General features: G+C 33.8%; 1 protein-coding gene across 1 annotated transcript; it reads left to right on the forward strand.

Annotated features, from left to right (window-relative positions):
- The first annotated feature begins 1,288 nt into the window (after positions 1-1,288).
- LOC141600918 (protein FAR1-RELATED SEQUENCE 5-like) lies at positions 1,289-3,764 on the forward strand. The gene is made up of 4 exons (XM_074421175.1): positions 1,289-1,665; positions 2,492-2,687; positions 2,748-2,952; positions 3,040-3,764. Exons 1-4 carry the CDS (start codon positions 1,289-1,291, stop codon positions 3,762-3,764), a joined length of 1,503 nt encoding a protein of 500 aa, XP_074277276.1.
- Positions 3,765-18,303: the final 14,539 nt, after the last annotated feature.

Here is an 18,303-nt window from a genome sequence, read left to right on the forward strand (position 1 = left end):
CAAAAAATGTTGTTAATAAGAATCGAACACGAGATGCATTGTGCATTAGAAGGGTGTTTAACCATTTAAGCAAGGGGTATCAGCACATCTAATAATCAATTTAATTTTATTATATAGTGTTAAATAATCTTAATTCATGAAATAGTCAAACTTTCCTATTATATTGCCCTAAATTTCGCCTTTTATTGTTTCCTTTTATTGTTTTATTTTCATATTAGTTTTTTTGGTAACTAAATGATTTTAAGAATCTTTTATTTGATACAATTAAATTTATTTATTTAAATTGATTCTTAAATCATACGAGTATAATTTTTAATATCGTATTCTAAATCATATCTTTTTGTTGAGATTTTTTTGGTATAATTATTTTTATTTTCTTGTATCTTAACGTTGAAGTGTTAACAGAAAAACAAAGAGATATTTTTTTTTAAAGAAAAACACAAGCATTAGTAATTGAAGATGGATTTTGATCTTAATTTGCCTGGGGAAGATGATGAGCTTGATCTTAATGTGCCTTTGCCTTGGGAAGACGATCTTGACAATATCAGTTTAGAATATGTTCATAATAACGTGGAAGATCAACAGGACAGGGATGATCAAGAGGGCGTTGCTAATAACGTGGAAGTTCAACTGGACGAGGATGATCAAGAGGAGGTTGTTAGCTTTGACAACTTTAGCTTAGACGATTTGTTATATGATGACGGTGTTGATGGTGAACCTATCAACATTGGAGGTGACGATAACCATAAGGATGACGTCAACGATGAGGGTGACGACAACCATGAGGATGACGTCAATGACAACGATGATACTATCGTCGAAAATGAGGTAGATGACTTGCATGAACCTCCTGTTGTTGAAGGGGGGTATGTGCAGAAGGTCGCTAAGTTCCTAAAAAGCGGATACACCGACAATGTTGAACTTAACCCTCCGACACAAGGAATGCATTTTGTAAATGGTGATGAGCTTGGTGCATATTGTTACCAATATGCCTATAATCAAGGCTTTCAATTTTATATCAGGACTAGCAAACTATTGGAATGCTATTTAGGAAAAGGGGTAAAGCGATATGGTGTGGGAAAGAGCGAGCCACGTTTCTACATGTATAAACGAGTCAGATTATGTTGCACAAGGGCGGCTAAACCAAGGAAAAAGAACATTGACGTCTCCTCATTTAAGCCATGCGAATGTGTCGTAGAAGCCACTTTACTAGATGATTTCATGGTCATCAAGCATGCTAGATTTGGACCACAATCATGATGATCTCAATCCTGCAAATAGTCGACATATGGTAGGATACAGGGTATCGGATGAATATTTTAAGAGACGAGCCTTGATGAATGATGAAGCCGGTATCCCAATTGCTAAAAACTTTAACACCTTGGTCAAAGAATTTGGTGGTCACGCGAATTTAACAGTCATTGAGCGTGATTTGAGGAACATGCTTAATCAAGAACGACGACGCTTTAGAATTCAAGGTGATGCTACTCCTCTTGAAGAAAGATTTATTAAGTTGAAAGAAATCGATCCCGATTTTTACTATGCAATCCAGACGAATTCAAAAGGGATGTTGGTTAATGTATTTTGGGCCGATGGACGTTGCAGGGCTATGGCAAAGGTATTTGGTGATGTGATTTCTTATGACGCTACGTTCCTTTGTAACAGGTAACATTATCATCCCCGTTAATTTCTTTTATTTCACCAAATTTTTTGATAAATTTTATCAGTCATAAATTGATGATTCGTAATTAAAATCGTTGCTGTATAATTATAGCTAGGTATGACTAGTATGAGACCTATTTAACAATCACAATTATCATTACTTATGCGAAATAAAATTAATCATTTGATATTAGGATTAATATGAGCAGCTTGACCTTGTCTTTTTAAGAATAATGGATCAAGGTTAAGAGTTTCTTGGTATTGGGTTTATGTTATTTCATCAGTTAGCAACTTAGCATATGATAACTATTACTAAGTTCTAGTTATGTTAAAATAGCTAATTCTAAAAGATGAAGGCCTAGTGCAGGTTTATTGTAGGCTTGTACAGGAGGATAAAGAGATCTTATCGATGTAGTGAGGAAGAAGTTCAATTGAAGAGATCATATTTTTCGATTTATTTAATGGCTAGTTGAAAAATAATGGTTAGTTTGGTAAATAGTTTTACAAAATGATTATTTTGGAAAATATTTTTGATAAAATGGTTATTTTAGCAAAAGACCCTTATTATCTTAAATAATCAAATTTTAGTCATTCATGAGAACCCTTTTATGCTACGGTTTTTTCTTATTGAATTGGATTTTTTTTTTTTAAAATCAAGTTCATTATGTATTTATCAATCATGTAAAATGGAATTAATTTAGTATGATTTGAGTCAAAGTATTATGGTTTAAATCGATCCTTGATTGTTGTTTTGGTAGGAGAACCGTATTTAGGTTAAAATACGATTTCAATTTACATTTAAATGCTTATACTTATGTTTAAATTGCAGGTACAAAATGCCATTTACTCCATTTGTTGGTGTAAATCATCACGGTAGTACTGTTGTACTTGCATCCGCTTTGATTTCACACGAGTACGCCGCAAGCTTTACTTGGGTGTTTAGGAGATGGTTAGACTGTATGGGTAGACCTCCTTCAGTTATAATCACCGATCAGTGTAGGGGGATTGGTTTGGCTGTGAAGACCGTATTTCCTAATACGCCACACCGTTTGTGTCTTTGGCACATAATGTGAAATGGTTTTAAGAATTTGGGGAACTTTGCTAGTTTCCGTGAAATTAAGCATGACCTAAGGGATGTGGTTTATGAAAGTAAGGACATCGATGATTTTGAGGCATCTTGGCAAATTTTTGTCGATAAATATGGGATACGACGGCATAGTTGGATCAAGGAGATGTATGAAAAAAAGGAGTCATGGGTTCCATTATATTGGAGGCACATGTTTTGCGCAGGTATGTCATCCACACAAAGAAGTGAGCAGACGAACAGATTCTTCAAGAATTATGTTAATCCGCAAACAACTTTGTTCGCATTCATAGGCAACTACGAAAATGCCCTACGAGTCAAGGTCGAGGATGAAGAACGATTAAACTTTACTTGCACCAGTAAACCGTCTTCGTACGATAAGAGTGTAATCGTTGAGGAAGTCTTCCAAAGAGCTTATACTTATAAGATGTTCGCGAAGGTAAAAAAAGAGGTGTACGCCCTTATACACATTAATGCTTCTAGTGAAATGAATATCGGGAAATTCTCTTCTTTTGTTGTAACTGAGGAGGTGAAACATCCGTTTTGGGCTCCACGGGATAAGAACAATAATGTCACAATCAACACGGGTACAGGTGAGTATAATTGTAGTTGTCAACGTTTTGAATTCCGAGGAATTTTATGTAGGCATATTATCCGTGCTATGTTGCTGAAGAAAGTGCAGTTAATTCCTGATAAGTATATTTTGACTCGGTTTCGAAAGGATTTGGTTAGAGGTTATGAGCATCTTCAGGTTGGCTACCACACATCCGGAGAGTCGGAACGCCTTAAGCGTTCACTTGGGGTGACATTGAGGAACGACTACATATTCAGGCTAGCATTACAATCCGATTATGCTTTCGCCATATATGATAGAGATACATCGAAGATGGTAAAAGAAATGGAAGCAACGGTTGGCATTCAGACCCTCAACGACATGGGTGCAGGTTGCGAAGTTAATCGGTTGTGGGGGGAAAAGGAGACTACCACGGAAGGAAGACAATCAACGTTACATGGTTAGAAATGCGACTCCACGTAGAGAAGGCGGCTTGCAAGACCCCGTTCATAAGAGAGGAACGGGTAGAGCTCCTAGGCCTAGGCAAATTACAGTTAGGAGGGCTTTAAACGTCGACGAGTCAGGTCCGTCACAACCTACGCCGAGAAGGAGGAGGGCTTTAAACGTCGACGAGGCAGGTCCGTCCCAACCTACGCCGAGAAGGAGGAGGGCTTTAAACGTCGACGAGGCAGGTCCGTCACAACCTATGCCGAGAAGGAGGAGGGCTACTAGAAGCACAGCTCGTAACACGCAGTAGATGAATCTTTAATTAAGTTTTGAGACGATTTTATTTCAATTGTTTTTTGTCAATTTTATTGAATGAAAGTCATCATGAATTGTAGACAATGTTAATTTAGTCCTATTTGCAATTTATCCGAATTGATCAATTTTCTGTTAGTTTAGTCGAATTGAGTTAGTTTATTAATCAGTTTTGTCGAAATGTTATAAAGTTTCTCCAATTTGTCTATGAGTAAGTCTAATTGCATAATAGTTAGTCCGATTTTTTAGTCCGTCATAGTTCAATGAAATTTGTAAACTTAATGAGTATTAGTCCAATTGAAATCGTATCCTTATAAACATTAGTTGATATTGTCGAATTGAAAAGTTAATTGAATATATTTACTTAGTGAAACGTAAACATATGCATACTGATTTATAGTCAATATTGTCAAATTGAAAAGTTTGTAATACAATTTAGTGAAACGTAAACATATGCATTCTGGTTGAATTGAGATCACAAAACAATACGACTTAAATTTATGGGCATAATCCCGCTTCTTGTAACAAAAAAAAAATTAAAAACAATACTGTACGCCTTCCAAGTTATCACAATCCGATTAGATTACCATTGGAATATCATCCGATTACAGGTGATCCCAAAACCATACGACTTACAACCGACATAATTATTCAATCCATTTACATACTACAACCATTAGACTTGACTAGACGATTACAACCGACATATTTTATAATAGGAGAGGAAAATCAAACATCGAAATAGTATGCTAATAACCCGATCACATATTTTACAATATGATTAACTAGTTAACATACATTAATATATAAGATGACCGATTAGGATATAAAGACGACAAATTAAGGGCAATATTTTGCCCCTTGATCGTATTTTCCCTCGACTTTTTTCTGCTCCGCTTCAACAGCTTTCCTGCGCTGCGCCCATCCATACGCCCACAACTTACAAGTACGGGTTATATGTATTCTCTGCCACGAACCACTTCTTGGAAAGATGTACATGGACATGAGGTCCATGCATGCGGCAACCCGAAAAGCAGATGAAGTTTCATCTGTACCTTCAATGGTTGGTGTTACTGTCATATCTCTAATAACACCGGGTACTGGATAAACTCTTCTGGTGGGTGGTGGCCCCCATGGCGTAGTAAGGATATGGTCGTCTTCCATAGGGTTTTTTTTACAAAGAAAAAGGGGAAGTTGAAGTGGTAGAAGATGATGATTATGAAAGGAGATGAATAATTGATGAGGGGTAGGTTGGTTTAAATGAATGAGAAATTACATTTAAAGATGATTATAAATGTCTAGTGACTTCTAATCTCGGATTAGAAAACGGGTATCAAATTTGGTACACCATTTATGACCGGTTTAGTAAACGGGTTTGTAATAGGGTTGAGTATTTAATTTCAGTCAAATTATTAACAAAATTTAGACAAATTTTGACAAAATTAGTAAAAGTCGTATTCTGTCAAACTCAGTCAAATTATACGATCCGAATTTTGTCAAACGTCGTCAAACGGGTTTAAATTAAAAACGGGTTAAAAACCGTGGTAATTTAGGGTGATTTTAATGAGTTTGTGTCAAAGTTAAGCAAATTTTTGTATAAAAACGGGTTAAAATGGGTTAAAATTAAAAACGGGTTAATTGAATTGACAAATTGGTAAATCTTATACTATTTTGCATGCAAAATGACTTTATCCATCTACTTACTCAACCTTTTGACATATGACAACACCAAAAAAATTCATGATGACTTACCATTGATTAAGGAAATCATGATTACTTTCATTGTGTTACGGTTTTTATTATTTTCGTAAACTCGAATCACATTACGAATGAACCAATTACGCAATAAACTAAATTAAACGAATTTGATAAAAGCGATTGTAAGACGGAAATTATCAAACGATTAATTTCGTAAACTCTAATCACAATATGGAAAATTATACAACTATGGTGATAAAAGCGATTATAAGACGGGAATTATCAAGCGGACTCCCATGATAAAAAATTTCAACTATTTACGGTGATAAAAGCGATTATAAGACGGAAATTAAAGAAGCGATTTACATGACAGTACAATATTACATTACCAAATTAGCACGAAAAACCATCAGAATAAAAACGATTTACATTACATTACAATATTTACACATCATCTAACACAACACAATACGATAGATTATACAAACCCTAGTCTAATCTAATAGTACCATCCGATTAGTACCATCCGATAGATTACAAGCGATTAAACCCTAATTGAAATCCTATTGCATGCAATCAGATTGGGCCGAATTTGATACCAAAATGAAATCCGATTGCATGCAATCCGATTACAGTTTTCGGACTAATAATTAAAACATAACTAAAGCATAACCTAATATACCGATTATATGATTAAAAACCTATTTTACATAACCCGTTTGTAGTATGCCTATCCACGGCCTCATGCAAGTCCGTGTTTCTTTCTCCACTTCAGATCTTGGTAGTCTGCCCATCCATGGCACCATGCCTTGCAAACCGCTACTAGTGAACCACGATCCCACGAATAACAACGTGGTATGATTTCGTACAGAACCAAATCGTTGCATGCAGCAACTTGAAATTGTGGGGTATTGTCGTTGGTAGAACCAATAGAGACAGAAGACGGGATATCTCTAACTACTCTTGGTAGAGGAGGTCGATAAGGGGCAGGACAGTAAATTGCCCAATCACGTTCCCCTTGATTAGCCATGGATTTTGATAAGGATATTTTTGGGGAAAAAAAATTAGGGTTAAGGAGATGGTTTTTAGAGATGAAACTGTTGAAGGAGGAGAGGAAGATGAAGAGTTGGAAAAGAAGAAGTTGAAGGGGGGGGGGGGGGGGGGGGGGGGGGGGGGGGGGGGTTATTTATAAGAAGATTTTTACCAATTTTTATCTTTTTTTTTTCTTTTACATTAAACTGTTTTACCTTTTTTTTCTTTCCTTTTTGGTTTACATTCTTTACCTTTTGTTTTTATTTTTGGTTAATTAGAAATAATAATATACATTGTACCAAAAAAATAATAATAAAAAAAATAAGCTAAAACACTTTTACATAAAATAAAGATATTAAACTATGATCGGTATTGGTAATCTTATTTTTACATGAAATAGTTAAAAACAACTATGAAATATGACCTTCAATGTATGTGATAATTACCTATGATCGGTATCGCTAAGTAGGTTTTTACATGAAATACTTAAAATAAGCTATGAAATACCCCAAACCCTAAACCCTAACCCCTAAACCAAAAACCTAGAAACCCTAACCCCTAAAACAAATTCCTTGAAACCCTAAACCCTAAACAAAGATATGATCACTATATAGCTACGTAATTACGTTTTAACATGAAATAGTTAAAATAAGCTATGATCGTAAGTAGTTGGTGGCTAATTACATGAAATGTCGATAGTAAGCTATAATCAAAACTATTTAGTGGCTAATTACATAAAATGTCGATAGTAAGCTATAATTGTAACTAGTTAGTGCTAATTACATAAAATGTCGATAGTGAGCTATAATCGTAACTAGTTAGTGGCTAATTTACGTAAAATGTCGATACTGAGCTATAATTGAACTAGTTAGTACATAATTACATAAAATGTCGATAGTAAGCTATAATCGGAACAAGTTAGTTCCTAATTTACGTAAAATTTCGGTAGTAAGCTATAATCGGAACAAGTTAGTTCCTAATTTACGTAAATTGTCGATAGTAAGCTATAGTCGGAACTAGTTAGCACATAATTACATAAAATGAATTATTAAGTAATTCAATACAATCAAATTTAGAAACCCTAAACCCTATATTGTAAACTTAAACTCTATATTCTAAACCCTAAACCCTATATTCTATACCCTAAACCCTATATTCTAAACCCTAAACCCTATATTCTATACCAAAACAAGTATACTCAGTTTTGCGCCAATTGTGTGAAATTCAAAAATTTTCCCAAACATAGTTTAAATTATTCAATTTTGCACCAATGATGTTTAAATTTAGTCAAACTAATTAATTTTGCGCCAACGGTTTTAAATTTGGTAAATTAAAAAAAATCAAATAAATGTGTCTATGAAGAATCGAACACGGATTGGCCTATGCTATGCGTTACTATTAGAAACCAGTTGAGCAATGGGTATCAACACGATTACTAATCACTTAAATTTAAATATAAACTAAATCGAATTTGCGTTTATTTTGTTAGCAACATATATTTTCCGCTTTCAATTTGATTCACGCAATATTCTATCTTCAAATCATTACTCTTAAATTTACATTTCAAATTTTATTCATAATAAACTACGATATTTCATATCTTTTTCGTTTTAAATTTTATTGTATCTTGCTATAATATATTCATTTTAAGATTTTAAAAATTATACCAAGATATTTTGGCAAAAATATAGGGATACGATTAGGAAACTAAATTTTGGGCCAAAATTTAGGGCATAAAATTAGGAAACTTTACTTATGTTTCAGAAATCATATTATTTTGGGAGATCATATTTTAATTTATTAATTATTAATTCCATTTATTTCCATTCACATTATACACAAATGCAAACAATAATCTCTTCTAATGCAACGCGGGTTCGAATCCTACAAAACACAATTTTTTTTTACCATGACTATCCCTTTAGGACTTCTTATGCATCGTGGATTCGAATCCTACAAAAATCACATTTTTTTCCACCATGTCCATCACTTTAGGGTTTACCATTTCAAGTTAGTTTATGACTTATTTCAAGTAGTTTAATTGCTTTTGAACCATAATTCGTTTAATTCGATTTGATGTTCACACATATTCTTAATTCAAACAAATAATTAAAAGGATATTGATGAAATGACTATCAAATTTATTTGAATTAAAAATTCTATAGCATAAACTGAATGAAATTCAAGACTACAAAACTAAACTTGCAAAACGTGTGAAATGACAAAATTAATAACCCAAAACTATAAAGAAACTAAAACTGGAGGCTTCTAATTGCGTGTGGGGGCATTCGATATCGATCCCTTGACCTCCATCCAAAATAGATAGGAGGAGGAGGTGTAGGTTGATCTCCATTATTGTCAAACTCATCCCGAACCACTATTGCAGCGTCCACAACGGGCATGGGTAGATACTCCAAGTCACCTACTTGACGCCATTTAAGATGGTCATCGGGTAGAATTGGAGCATTTTTCGCATTAAACTCCTCTTCATATATGTACTCGATATTTTGGCAAGGGACCCCATAAAGAGCTTTTTCAAATTGCTTTTGTGAAAGAATTTCCATCATTGCTTGAATGAACCGTCTTGTTTCCAAAACATCTTGTGCGCGACCTTTCTTCTCCTTTGCAAGACGATGCTTCAACATACGATTTTGTAACATAAGTTTTGCAATTTTTTCATCTCGTTTATCCATTTCTAATTTAGGGTTAGTTTTATAAGGTTTTAGAATTTTTGTGTATTATGGATGATCTGTGTGCGAGTTAAAATGAGCAAATGGTTGAACTTAAATACAATCCCAACTCAAAATTCCCTCCATTTTTTCCCTCCAAAATTTCCTTCCAAAAATAACCACAAATCATACCCACGTTTAAGAATTACCAAATCTTTAAGAATAAATTTACAATCCATTAAAAATATAAAATATAAGATTACACAATATAATAAGATTATTTTAGAATAAATTTAAATAAGTAAATGGTATAGAAAATATTCCTTAAATAATTTATTTACAAAAATAAAGAATATGCATATAATCAAAATGGCCGAAATTTAGGGCACCCAAATAGGCAACAATAATGACGGAATATTAATGCAATATATTAAGAAAGTTTGACTATTTTATATATTGAGATTATTTCACACTATAAAATGCAATTATATTGTATACTTGACGTGCTGATACCCTTTGCTTAACTGGTTACGAGTATGCTTGCAAAAACTAACTTACCCCATTCTCATGAACGCGGGTTCAAACCCCAACACAACATCTTTTGTTTTTATTTTTTTAAGCCTCAAATTTTCGACTAATTCCAAACCAATGAAATTCACACAGTCATTAAATTAGGTTTCATCATTCTTAATAGAACGATTTCAAATAGGGTTCATCATCAATTGAATAAACAATTTTTCTGTTTAATTGAATTTTGGATTAGGGCTACATTCGAATTACTTATTTTGGGACAAAAACAATGAACAATTTCGATAAAATTGAAAAATCGATCCATTAATTGTATAAATACAATTAAATTAGGGGGGAAATGTTATATGAAATTCAATTGTTTTAATCCCTAATTCAATTTTTGGATGAACCCTAATTTAGTTAGATGTGTAATTGAATTAGGGTTTCGTTAATTTGATTCAAATAATTGTTTGATGCAAAAATTAATTATTTTGTAAACATTAATGGTTATTTTATAATAAATTATTTCATTTTTATGTAATTGCCTAAATATAAATGGAAACAAAATAAATGAAATAGGAAATAAAACTAACCATATAGTAGTTAACTACATATGCAAAATGACTAACATAACCCTAAATCCATTTAACCTAATTTATCATGGTTTGCCACATGTCATGTCGCTATTGGATGGTGTACAAAAAATTTGTACACCTAGTGTATCTGTAGCCTTTTCGAAAAAAAAGATCTAGAACTTTCTATGAAATAGGCCTGACCCAAAAAAGTCGTTATGACCTCGTAAAATGGGCCTAAATGTCGGGCTGTCATTGTAGCTAAATGAAATGCACATTTTGTAATGTAAACTTTAAGTTTAGCCCAAAGAAGTGACATGGGACTCAAAATTAGGTATACCCATAACACTTTATGACATCCTAACCTTAGGTAGACAAGCATATTGCTTTGACTCGGGATTTGACGGTTTTAGGAAATGAAGACGGTTTTTGACCCGGAATTCAAATGTACTCCAATTACTATCAAAACGTCCGTAATGACACCTAGACGACAACCAAGGGGTAGACACAAGTGTATGAGTTATCTTTTATTAACCGATTTACGAAACGTCATAAAATCGCGACATATGCTAAACATGCGGCCCAATCATCACTAGGTGTTTTGAGGGAGGTGTAGAAATGAGGTATCTACAGGCTCCACTGTCAAATCTCCTCTAGCATCCTCTTTTTGTATCAGATGTATCCCCATCTTACCCACCTCATCTATCAACCTCATCAAGGATATAGATGTGCATAGAGAATGCACACTCTTTCTACTCAACGCATATGTAACCACGTTTGCTTTTCCTTCATGGTATATAATATCCATGTCATAGTCCCCTATCAGCTCCATCCACCTCCTCTGTCTCATGTTCAGCTCCTTTTGAGTAAAGATATACTTGAGACTCTTGTGATCTGAAAACATTTTAAAGGTCACTCCGTAAAGATAGTGCCTCTAAATCTTGAGAGCAAACACGACTGCACCCAACTCTAGATCATGTGTCGGGTAGTTCTCCTCATAAGGCTTCAATTGCCTAGAAGCTTAGGCAATTACTTTCTCATTATACATCAACACACATCCTAACCCATTCTTTGAAGCATCTGTATATACCTCAAAGTTCTCACACCCTTCGGGTAAAGCTAAGACTGGAGTTGTGGTCAAACGCTCCTTTAATGTTTGGAACGCCGTCTCACAATTTTCATCCCAACGAAACCTGTTCTCTTTCCTCATCAACGCTGTCATAGGTCTGGCAATATTTGAAAAGTCTTTCGCAAACCAACGATAGTACCCTGCCAAACCCAAGAAACTCCTGATCTCTGCCACATTCTTCGGTGCTTCCCACGTAGACACTGCCTCTATCTTTGCCGGATCCACAGCTACACCATCCTTTGAAATCACATGCCCCAGAAAGGCAACTTCCTCGAGCCAGAACTCACACTTAGAGAACTTTGCATACAGCTGATTGTCACGCAAAGTCTGCAACACCAACCTCAAGTGCTCCTCATGCTCCTCCTTAGTCCTGGAATAGACTAAGATATCATCTATGAACACCACCACAAACCGATCCAAAAACTGACTGAAGACCCGGTTTATCAAATCCATAAACACTGCTGGTGCATTAGATAACCCAAACGGCATCACCACGTACTCATAGTTACCATACCTCGATGTAAAAGCTGTCTTTGGTATGTCCTCATCCCGAATCATCACCTTATGGTAACCTAATCTCAAATCAATCTTGGAAAAGACTGTTGCCCCACTCAACTGGTCAAACAGATTATCTATCCTTGGCAAAGGATACTTGTTCTTCACTGTAGCCCTGTTCAGCTCTCTGTAGTCGATGCACAACCTCAAACTCCCATCTTTCTTCTTCACAAACAGAACTGGTGCCCCCCACGGCGATACACTAGGTCTAATGTATCCCTTATCAATCAAATCATCCAGCTGTTTCTTCAGCTCCTCCAACTCCTTAGGACCCATGCGGTACGAAGCCTTAGAGATTGGTCCCGTCCCTGGTTTCAGCTCCACACTGAAATCTATCTCCCTCTTTGGTGGCACACCTGGTATCTCCTCTGGAAAAACATCTGGGAACTCCCCCACCACTGGTATCTGATCAGCTGTCAAACTCACCTTACTATGGTCTCTCACATGGCATAGAATCAAAAGACACCCCTTCCTCAGATATGACTTCAATGTCACCACTTCAATCACTTTGACTTTGGGTTTGACAACAAACCCACGATTAGACACACTAACTCCCTTAGGACCTATCAAAGAGACTCTCTTTTGGTGAAAATCTATTCTAGCCTTGTACTTACCCGACCAATCCATACAAACTATCATCTCAAAACCATCCATGGGAAACTCTAACAAATCTACTGGAAGGTCAACGTGCCCAACTATCATAGATACACCCTTATACAACCTCCCATAAGTTAAAGACTCACCCAACGGTATAAAAACTTCATCTTTTACAGACCCAAACTCTCTTAAACCCAAAAGCTTAGCATGACTCGACGATACAAAGAGTGTGACGCCTCCGAATCAAACAAAACAAAGGTAAAAACACCATTAACAAGGAAAAGTACCCCTGATCACGTGAGCATCATCCTCAGCAGCTTTCTTATCCATCATGAAGAGCTTGCCACTGGTCTTCTGTCCACCTCCCTGGACAGTACTAGCACTAGTAGATGGCTTGGCAGCCGATGTTGGGAAATGTGTCCTCAACAATAGTGCGATCACATGATTTAAATATCATTATTAAATCTCATTTTAAAGAATACAATTGGGAAGTAATTTTGTTACTGTCAACTGGTCAACATATATCGGTAATGATTGGTGACTAGAGTTTGACATTCTTGTCGTGTGTGACGGTGGTGATCGAGTTGACCCCTAGGTCATACCTATAGGGCAATACTCTTAATTGATCATTTAATTAATCGTATAATGTTACGAGTTAATTAAATTACTTGAAAAATTGACGGACGATTTTGGAAGTAAAATTTACGTATCAAATTGAAATGTGATTAAATGAGATACGGTCTGAGTAATCGAATTGTTTCATTACTCGGATGAAATTATTGTTTAAAGAAACAATCGGAATTGAATGAATTATTATAAATATGATTTATAAATTGGTAAAATATTTTGGTATAAGTAATTATGAATTACTAAGTCGATTTTTGTATATGACGTATTTTTATTAATACGTTGATTTTTAATATGATAAAAATACATTGCATTGTTACATGTCATGTAACATGTAACATGTGACAAAATTGACAAATGACAAAATATAAAATGGACTTTCCATTTTATAAGTACCGAAATATTAAGAGGGTTTTAGTGGAAAAATTGTGTTAATTATTTTAATAAGAGAAAACACAATGATGATCTACCTATATGTAGCCATGCAAGCCTACATTTCTTGGGTAGAAAAATTAGCCCATGCATTGGGCTCTCCTTCCCTCCCAATCGGTTCTACATAGAAAAGAACAAGAGTTCTTTTACTTAAAATAATTATCATTCACCATATGTATGTGTGGGTGATTATTATTATTCATTCAACCATGTAAAATTATTTTTAGAGAGATAAAAATAACACTCTTCCTCTCCACATCTCCTACCCGGTTTTAGGAGCTTAAACCAAACAATTTTTGGTTCATTTTTCATGAGATTAATATTATACTAGCTCAAATAATATTAATTAGATTGAGAGTTAGTTTTGGGTATTATTCCTAAGGAGAGATCCTATACTTGGATCTTGTTCTTCCATTAAAGGAAAGCTCAAGAACAAAAGAAAAGGAGATTTCTTTTGTGCCCATTTGAACCGAAATCTACAATGTAAGGATGTGATTTCTCTTCTATTTATATTTTGTTTGCATGCATAAAATCCGTTTTAATTTTATGACAAATTAATTTGACATATATGAGTATGTTAATATGTATATGAATCTACATTTCCTTCAATCGGTATCATGAGCCACGGTTGTTTGCATGCAAATTGGTTAAAAGTTTTTCCGAGTTATATGAATAACAAATAAAACTTGTAAAATTTGTGTTATTATGATATATCACGAAATTATTACATGCATGTTAATATTTCTGGTCCTAAAGTGTTTTAGGATATTTTGGTTAATTTTTCGGATTTTTATTGTTCATAATTTACAATAATGACATTTAAATGTGATTTTATGAGTAAAAATGTCATTTTTGGTCGAAAATTAGCTATACTTCGAATTTTAAGTTGGTTTTTGGATATGTTGTTACATATATTATTTTGAGATAACCTGCAAATTTTCATAATTTTTGGACTTGTTATGCTCGAAAAATAAATTTTTCATTATTAAATACGGATTTAAGAGAAAAATAGGTTAATATGAGTTAAATTTCGAATCTGGTCATAGAAAATTAATATGTTGTCACATGCAATTTTAAAAGATGTGTGTAAAATAATTGGCTATAAAGAAGTCTTTTAGCATGATTTATGAATTTTTGAAGAAAAATTGCATAAATAGTGACATTATTATTAAAAAATTAATAAAACATAATCTATGACTTAGGAAAAACGTCTAATGTTGCATTTTATTATATTTTTCAGATCTAAAATTGAAAAGTTAATGAAAATAATTTTTCCATGTTTTTATGATTATTTTATTATAAATTGATAAACCGCAACATTGTTTTTCCGGAAAAATTTCGAAATTTTTAACCTAAGATTTTGAACATTATGAGTGTCATGGAATTTTTTCAGAATGTTCATGAATTTAAATTTCAAATTTTGAATTTATTTGAAATTTTGTGATTTATTTGAAGTCTAATAGCTTATTTTTGTAAGTTTTGGTCCATTTATGAACAATTTTGTAAATAAAAGTTAATTATGGTCAAATTACTAGTGGAGACTATATTTTGAGTCCTAAGAGGTTAGGGTAATTAACTTATGCATAAATATGAGTTTATGTATTTTTGTGATTATAAAATGTTGAAATCACGCAAATCCGTAAAAACCGAGTAATATATGATATTGGCTATTTAAAGGCGATTTAGCATAAAAATTGAGCATGTTCATACATATTATAATGCTGCATTTTTCTTTATGATTGTCATAATTTTAATTTATGTAATTTTGAATTATGTAATTTTACTTAGTATGGCCTTAGTTTTTAATTGGTATTTCCCGAAATGTATGGGAATATCGATTCGGTTGTAATTTTATTGTGATCTCGTATCACCGTTTTGTAATTTAATAGATTTATTTTATTTTAGTTACAAATGTATAATAGGAAATTATGTAATTTATTATGTAATTTTATTCATTCCGGAGTTCCAAAAGACGGATTTCTTCAAGAATGGCGATACATAAAGACGGTGTTACCTCGAGATGCGTGAAACAACCGAAGTTCAAGGGACCAATGGAGTTGGTTTCCGAATATGTAATAGATTAATAGTTTTTCTATTTTAGGAAAGGCCATACTAGGATTTTTATCTTTATGCTTGCATTTTATTTTATGTCACATGCATCGCTAAATCGCCATAACTAAACATGCATTGTCTTTTATCGAGTTTATCGACCGTGTCAATTAAAATTATCGTAGTTCACCGCTTTAGTTCACTTAAAACGTGATAGATAATAAATTGACATGACCTCTCGCTAAAACAAACAATTGAGACATAGCCTTACCAAATAGTAGAAACCATGAAAACCTATTTCGTGAGGGAGTGCACTCGGCCCTACCGGGGTACAAACCTTGTTACGTAGGGGAAGTGGGTGATGAATGTTAATCCACCGAATTCATGTTGATGAGGGTTTCATCGGCCATACCGTGCCCAAGTTGATGTGGATTTGGATCATGGACACATTTATTCGAAATTTGGATTGAGCTCAACGGAAGTATTCGCGACCGTAGTTGCATGTGTTCCGGGCTATAGATATTTATTAAAGTAATTTTATCGACCAAGAGTTCTAAAAGTAGAATCGATTAAAGCGTTAATCCACCGAGTTATATTGATAAGGGTTTCATCGGCCATACCGTGCCTAAGTCGATATGAATTTGGGTCTTGGAATCATTTATCATAGTTGGGTAGAGGTCACTATGTAAATGCTATACTTGTTTACAAGTATTAATAAAACGATAAATGTTAAGTTTTCCACTATTCCATTGTTGTTATTGTTCTATTTCTTTACCACAATTCATATACGATATCATTTCGTTTTTGATTCAAATCTCCATTAAAACATCGTAACTAAAGACAAATATGAATTTGCTTCTAAAACCTCAAATGAACCATTGCTAAGGATCTCTTGTAAAGAGTATAGATATAAGTTATTCATTATCAAACAGGTTTTTGATACTTGACTAACACATCTACTTACAATGGATTGTTTTTCCATATACTTAAATGAATTAAGTACCTTGAAGCGATAAATTGTTTTGGTGATTAGATTTTCAGAATTCGTAATTGACCAAAATAACGCAACCACTTCAATGAAAGTTTTAAGACTAAAACGAACAAATGAAGAGTGATCTTCGTGAATTCAATTTTGCTTCTCAAAGCAAAGACTCATTGAAATAAGTGGGAGCATTCTCTTAAACTGTTAAGATGAGGACGAGGTTCAAGAAGTAAAAGGAATTGATACAAGGTAATGTTAAAGGTAAAGTTGTTGAGAATGACGATACTAAACCTATCAATCCCGACCGATAAAGTTTCCATTGTCATAAATGTTGGACACGAGAAAGGAAACTACCCCAAATTATTGAAGAATTAACAAGTTAGTTGTGGGACATCTAATGGGACCTTCTTCTTTAAATGTTTATTTGATTAAACATAAATTTTGCTAGTACCACTTCGTCAATATTAGAAACCAGTGGAGGTTTTCATCATTATGTTTGAAACATAGGATGATTAGAATATAACGACTAGCAACAATGAAGTCGAGAGAAAGAGTCATTGTGTACTAAATCTAGGTTTTGGGTTTGGAGTTGTGCTTAATTGTGACTATTAAGTACATAAACTCTAAATTAGAATACAAACTTGTTACGATACAAAAGAGGTTTCACTTTTGTGACCCTATACACCACGATTTGATGTATGGCTAGCCCATTATCAAGGTGAATATATTCTAAACCAAACTAGAATAATATATATCATGAAGATGATGCAAGACTCAAATTGGTAACCCAAGATCAAACCTTAAATTTTGGAATGATGAACGCAAAGAGTTATCGAGTACTCTTGAAACCATTAGATTGTTAATGGTTTATGCGTATCTTGTATTCAAAGCAAGATGTCTCGTGCCTTTTGGTTGAAAAGGAGATCGAGGTTGTAAATCAACGATCCAAAATAGGTTGATCATTATCTTTTACCAACGATTTAAGTTGACACTAATATGTTCACTTAATAAGGTAAATAGAGAAATCTTTGAAGAATTTCAAAGAGTTCAAGTAATCACGATTTAGTCGTGATGGGATTATCAAAGTGAAGACTTTGATATAAGCCAAATGAATTGTGATATAGTATCACAAATTAATCTCTCTTAACACGCATTATGGGATAATGAATGATTGGATAAGAATTCAATCGCTATTTGATAAAGTTTGGACTTCGATCAAGTTACTTTGAGTTACTTGATCCTTTTGGGGATTTTATCATTTTGTCTAGATTATTTTTCCACTAAATCGAATCATATGTGATATGAAATGATAAGGGTACCATGTTTGTAAGTTTTCACAAGAAACAAATGCTCATTTTTCCCTCTTAAATTATCACGAGTACGACGGGTTTGC

Source organism: Silene latifolia, chromosome 9 (genome assembly GCF_048544455.1).
Source record: "Silene latifolia isolate original U9 population chromosome 9, ASM4854445v1, whole genome shotgun sequence".
Classification (NCBI taxonomy): domain Eukaryota; kingdom Viridiplantae; phylum Streptophyta; class Magnoliopsida; order Caryophyllales; family Caryophyllaceae; genus Silene; species Silene latifolia.